Source organism: Urtica dioica, chromosome 6, assembly GCF_054948205.1.
Source record: "Urtica dioica subsp. dioica isolate 48M chromosome 6, U.dioica_male_clone48M_v1_H2, whole genome shotgun sequence".
Lineage (NCBI taxonomy): Eukaryota > Viridiplantae > Streptophyta > Magnoliopsida > Rosales > Urticaceae > Urtica > Urtica dioica.
The window spans coordinates 39,937,124-39,943,905 of NC_142761.1; the positions used below are offsets into that span (position 1 = coordinate 39,937,124).

The 6,782-nt window shown below is 34.4% G+C and overlaps 1 protein-coding gene across 1 annotated transcript; it reads right to left on the reverse strand.

Moving 5' to 3' along the window:
* Window positions 1-1,412: 1,412 nt before the first annotated feature.
* Window positions 1,413-3,504, reverse strand: LOC149394092 (uncharacterized). Its single transcript, XM_089616361.1, has one exon. The coding sequence runs from the start codon at window positions 3,412-3,414 to the stop codon at window positions 1,756-1,758; it is 1,659 nt and encodes a 552-aa protein (XP_089472487.1). The 5' UTR covers window positions 3,415-3,504; the 3' UTR covers window positions 1,413-1,755.
* Window positions 3,505-6,782: the final 3,278 nt, after the last annotated feature.

The following is a 6,782-nucleotide window of genomic DNA, read 5'->3' on the forward strand; positions in this document are numbered from 1 at the left end:
GACTCAACAAATTGGCTCAGCTTCGCCTTTCCTCCATAGGTGCAAGAGCAGATACATTCTGGCTTGAATTCGCACAAATCTTGATAAACTAACTTGAGTTTGTGAAGAACACACCAATAGATTATTGATCTTGCGAAAGATTGACGAATTCGCGCTTCAGTTGGAAGATTTTTGGCCCGTTGCTTTGCTGAAATCGATCTTTTAGATCATTCCAGATGTCATTCGCAGTTCCACCAAGAAGAAGGCTGGAAGCGATTTATTTGCTGACGGAGTTCATGATCCACACAATAATGGTGATGTTACGGCTCTATAGACGAAGGAGATCTGGTTCTTTCGAAGAGGGCTTCACGATGGTTCCATCAATGAACCCTAGCTTGTTCTTGGCTTCAAGAACAATCAACATCGAATGGATCCAACGCATATTATTGTTGTCTGTCGGGACATTGGAGACGAGACTGCCTCCTGGGGAATCTGAGTGATGAAGATAATAGGGAGAGAATTGGTCTTCCATCATCGATCTAGGTCGAGGATTTCCGTTGATTCCGGTGGGGATTGTTGATGAAACTTCTGATTCCGCCATTGAAGTAGAGGTTGATTAAAGCTTGAAATCGAAAAAGAGGAATTCTCAGAGATTGCAGATTAGCTCTGATACCATATTGAATCTGAGAACTCGAAGGAACAAGAACGAAGATTAAGAACAAAGCTCTGACTTAGGAATTGAGTTCAGAGGTAAAGAAAGAAAGAATTCATTGAATAAGGATTGTTTTGAATCGATCCTTTAAATACATCAAATGTCATATCACCGTAATAACGACACAACGACTTGTCGTTTATAACAACTAATAGACAAAAACGACTAAAAATACTGTATAACACAAGAAACCTCTCTATTACCAACACTGAAGCCTATCTAGAAACCCAAAAAAACGTCATTGACCATAGAGGTGTTTTTTAAAAAAGAGCGTTTTTGAGCCTATTCAAATGCATATCTTACAGAAACTAAAATATTGTCAACACCCTATGTGTGCAATCATATGTCACTATAGATGTGGCTTGGGATCGGAATTGATAATTCCTATTTAGGAGTCTTTTCATCAAAATTGGTTGAAATAATCACTTAATTCTTTTTTTTTTTTCATATGGCTTTGAGCTCTAGTACTATCTTAAATCTTTGTTTTCGTAAGTGTGCTTTATCTTCCAATGTGCTTTAATATTTCCATATATTATAGAACAGATATACATAGACAGGTGATAGGCTTTTTTTTTTTTTTTCGAAGAGAAACTAAATATTTTATTTATAAGTATGATCTGTTAATGAGCAGAGACCATATGACAACCACCGTGAACATGAAAAATAAAGAGACGTATTCATTTTGAACCAGACGGTTCACAAAGCTGTGAGAATGCCTCAAAATACCAGCTGACAGTCTCATACAGCTGATCTTATTATCGAGTGTATAAATAATCTCATTCTGTACCGATCATATGCCACAAAAGTTTCCTGAATCATCATCATACCCTTTATGCCAAAGAAAATCTACTAGAATGTTACATTTGGGACACCTTGTTTCAGATATTCGAGGGCCTTTTTGATTCTTACACCTTTGCAAAGAGCTCATATCAATTAGCACATAACAAGCTTATATCAGACTCTGCAATGAACTAAGGCAGATCTACCTAACTTAACTTCTTGGGAACCTTTTAATGGTCAGCGAAAATACTAAGCATGGCATCAAAATAATCTGATGTGGTTGCCTATTGAGCAATGCCTAGCAGCCTTGTAGCGCGGATCTTCCTCGAGATGTTTCTTGTTATATGATCAGGTGATAGGCCCGCGCGTATCATCTCCTTGAGAAGCTTGAGAGCGACATCTATTTGTCCCTCCTTCACGTAGCCTTCGACCAGAGTGTGGTACGAAATTACATCCGGCGAAAGATTGTTTGATGAAATTTCTTCAAACATCTCTTTTGCCTTTTCCATCGCACCTTGTAGGCAATACCCATTTATTAATGTGTTGTAAGTTATCAAATCTGGCTCCGATCCATGTTGAACCATTCCCTCAAACAACTGCCGAGCCTTATTCATCTTCCCATTTCTTGCAAAGCCATCGATGAGAATACTTAAAGTGACGATTCCGGGGTAGGCATTTCGAGACACCATCTTGTCAAACAACCTCTTGGCTGCTTCCAAATTATTCGACCGACACAACCCACATAGCAGAGAGTTGTATGTGATAATATTTGGGGTTAGATCTCTTTGAATCATCAACTGGAACACAGCCAGAGCCTCCCGTGTCTTTCCAGCCTTGGAAAAAACATCGACTAGGATGGAGTATGTTACTACATTCGGCGATACACCTCGATCCTTCATTTCGTCAAACAGCTCCTTCGCTTCTCTCCATAGGCCCGACTTGCACAAACCGTAGATTAAAGAATTGTAGGCATGACTATCGAGTTTTAGACCCCTTTTAGTCATTGTTTCAAGATTATCCAGTGCTTCTCTGCCTCTTCCGTTTCTGCAAAGAGCATCCAACATTGTAGTGAAAGTGATAATGTCGGGGAGGATTCCGGAATCGAGCATCTTCTCAATGAACTCATTTGCTTCTTCCAATCGACCAGCCTTGCATAACCCGTCAATTAGGGAAGTGAATGTGACAACATTCGGCTTCACACCTTTTGTTGGCATCGATTCGAACAGCGATATCGCTTCTTGGGATTTTTCGTCTTTGCAAAGCAAATCAATTACGATATTGCAAGTATGAACATTAGGCGAAACTCCAGCATCGTGCATCTCAGCTAGAAATCTCTCAACTTCTTCCCAACGATTATTTTTGCATAATCCGTGAATCAAAGAAGTATAGCCAACCACGTCGGGTCGTAAACCACATTTGATCATATCTTGGAAAAAGCCCAATGCCTCCTCAATTCTATTTTCTTTACAGAGGCCGTCAATGATTGCATTAAAACAGCATAAATTCAGTGTGATCCCGTCAAATCCGATGATTTTCTTGAGCAAAGTGATTGCCTTGTGTGTTTCCCCGGCCTTACAAAACCCGTTGATGATGGTCCCGAATGTTACCTCATTGCACAAATCTTTCTCCTCGACCATCTTCTCGAATAATTCCATGGCTGAATCCATCGAGCCTTCCTTACAAAGCCCGTCGAGAAGAGTATTCATGGTGAAAGGATTAGGACGAAGCCCACTTTTGACGGCGATTGAGAGCACTGAGAAGCCTGACTTTGCAGTGTTTGACCGGCACAAACACTTAGCCACAACAGTCAGAGTACAGATGTCAGGTTGGAAATCATTCCGACGAAACCGAACGAGGTGTGAGTACATAGAGACCACAGTTGAGCACTGATTCTTCTTCGACATTGAGCCAATCAATTGATTGAAGCTCCAAACAGAGGGCATGGGTTTCAGATCAGAGAAGGCATTGAAGAGACGCAGAGCTTCGACTACAGTGAAGTCTCTCGATTTGCATCGCGTTTGGATCAATGTCTCAAACTGAGCAAGTGAGCTATAATAACGAAAATGGGAAAAGAGAGGAGCAGAATTACCAGTTGAGAACTGGAAAGATGTCATCTTAAAACCCATCTCCAATCTCGGCAAGCTGTGATCGTTTTTTTTTTTAACCGAAAGTCAGAACGAAAAGTGAAGAACAGCAATCTAAAAGCCTCTCAATTTTTGTGGTGTATCAATCTCTCTCCTCTCTGTCTCTTTATCTCTCGCTCACCTGTCTTCTTAAGTATTTTATCCTAATTACTTATTAGTTTCATAATAATAATAATAATAATAATAATAAACATTTTTTTTTCCAAACTATTTTTCTACTTCAAAGAGAAAATATCGAATGTGTCTATATATATATTTTTTTTTTGCGGAAAAATATTGTATATGTCTCTTGGGATTATTGTTCAAAATAAGGATTGAGTTATAACTTATACTTCTCTTATCACACTTCGATTTCATTGATGAATTGCTTAGCGCAGAGGTATATTGCATGTATTTAAGAAAAGAAAATAATCATTATCAGTGGGCAAGTAAATTGTTAGGGTAAGTTGTAAAATAAAGGGAAAATAACCCATTTATACCATGTGTTTTAGTGAAATGTCGAGTTTAACCCTCGGTTTTCAAAAATGTCGAGTTCATACCATCTGTTTAACTAAAATGACGAAATTATACCATCTGTTTAACTAAAATGACGAAATTATACCCTGAAATAGACAACAGTGTCACAAATATTCTTTTTATTGACTTTTCATTGACGTTGACTATAATATTTATAATATAAACACCAATTATCTTTATTCATTCGCGCTACATATGTAATTTATTTAAAAATTAAAAAATAAACAACAGTCTCTTAATCATGAAGATCACAGAAAGAGGCAAAGGGGTAAACATCGATAGTTGATAGTCATCAAAATCGCATATTCGAACAGAGAATCCAAGATTTAGAGTTACAATTCGAACACGGAATGAAGTCATTTCTTAGGCGGTTTGAGTTTTATTATTTAATTTCAATTTAAAGCTATTTTTATTTCAAAATTGAGAATTTGGAAATTAGGGTACTGATTTAGATTTGATTCGGTTTTTCTTATATAAGAGTTAATATCAATGAAAGGGAGATTTGTGACGCTGTTATTCATTTCAGGGTATAATTTCGTCATTTTAGTTAAACAGATGGTATGAACTCGACATTTTTGAAAACTGAGGGTTAAACTCGACATTTCACTAAAACACAGGGTATAAATGTGTTATTTTCCCTAAAATAAAAAGTAAAGCATGAGATATTTATAAACAAATAAATACCATAAAGTAAAGTCTATAAATAAAATTAAAAATGTGAAATCACATAGAGTACTCGTAATGCATAATCTATTTCATTACATCAACATACAAAGAATAGCCTCATGTCTGACTATTGGAAGGTAACGAAAATTTCATTTCCAATAAGCTATACCTTCAATTGCTTATTGGAAATGACATTTCCATTAGATAAATTGGTATCTTCCATTGCTTATTGAAAATTGAATTTCCGTTAAACTTAATGGAAATATGGATTTCCGTTAACTTCCATTAAGTAATTAAAAAAAATAAAAAATCAAATTTAAATGATAAATAAAAAGGACTAAACTGTTAAAATTTTAAAAGAATGTATTAAATTTCATCTTTATTTATAACTTTTTTTTTAAATAAAAATAAAAAATAAAACAAATAATTGGCTGCTTAAGCCACGGAATGTGTAGCAATTTAATTTTGGCCAACGTTTTGTTAATAATCCGTAAATACCCTATTGCTTACGTGACTGCACATTTATGAAGGATTTTTTTACAGATTTGCCCTTGTATACTCGGATTAGTAATTTCTTATTTTAGGCAGTTTTTTTGTTTAAAATTTGAAAATGAATTCGGCAAGTATTTGAATTTTTGGACGTGTGGATATGGAGAAATTTCAGCATTGACTTAACTAATTTGTTTCATTTAGACAGTTTTTTTTTTTTTAAATTTTGAATCAAACCGATTAGGAAAGTAGTTGGCCTGATTTTTTTGAATTTTTGGACGTGTGGATTTGGAAAATATTCTTCATTTATTGATATTATTTTGTTTTCCATATATTCATTAGAACGTCCAAAATATTTTCAGAATTTTTTTCAGTTTATTTACACGAATATACTGTAAATATGCTTTGTATTTACAATGAATATACTATAAATATGTTTTGTATTTACACGAATATACTGTAAATATGCTTTGTTTTTACACGAATATACTGTAAATATACTTTGTATTTACACAAATATACACTATCTGAACAAAAACGAATCATCCTATTCTGTACAACCAAATAACCATTGAAACTCATCTTCCTCGTGTAGCCAATCACCGACCCATCTTCCTTGGGCGTCGGAGCCTTCTCGCAGAAAAATCTGTAAATTAAGCAAATAGAAAAAATTAGAAAAATATATATAATTAAACAAAACGTACAAACTCACAGAAAAAAAAAATTTGTAAATTTTTAATCTCGACTACCTCCTTTATGAAGCCATGAATAGGCGTCAATGCCCACCTGGAAATTAACAGAAAAGCAAAGTAATACGAAATGAATACAAACATGACAATGAAGAAGTGCAAAAAAAATAAAAAAAAAAAGTTGATGAATCCATAACATAGTTAATAAGAGACAATGCCTCTCTAACTTTTATCCTGGTGCCGCCACGTGGCGGCCCCAGGGGCCGACACGTGGCTCTTTTTTTTTTTTTTCGGGAGCCTTCCGGTTGTTTTTTTTTTTTTTTTTTTTTTTTTTTTAGGGAGCCTTTCGGTTTGTTTTTTTTTTTTTTTTTTTTTTTCCAATTTTGAATTTTTTTTCCCTTCCAAATATCAATATATTTTGTATAATTTTTTTATGTATATTATAATCATAATTACCAATACTATATCAATAACATATATTATCATTTTTTTTCCCGATCTTTAATTTTTTTTCCCCTCTCTCATCAATATATTTTGTATATATTTTTATTTCAACTTGAATTCTGGTGCCGCTAGGCAGCGACACGTGGAACCATTTTTTTTTCCCTTCCGGTTTTGATTCTTTTTTTACTTCCGATTTTGAATTTTTTTTTCCTTCTTTCATAAATATATTTTGTATAATTTTTGTATGTATATTAATTTTTTTCCTCCCTCTGTTATCAATATATTTTGTATAATTTTTTTATGTATATTATATTTAATACAATTAAAAGTCTAAACTTACTTTATTTACTTTTTTTTATTTTT

Coding starts and splice junctions, on each gene's coding strand:
- LOC149394092 (XM_089616361.1), bottom strand. CDS start 3,414: ATGCCCTCTGTTTGGAGCTTCAATCAATTGATTGGCTCAATGTCGAAG.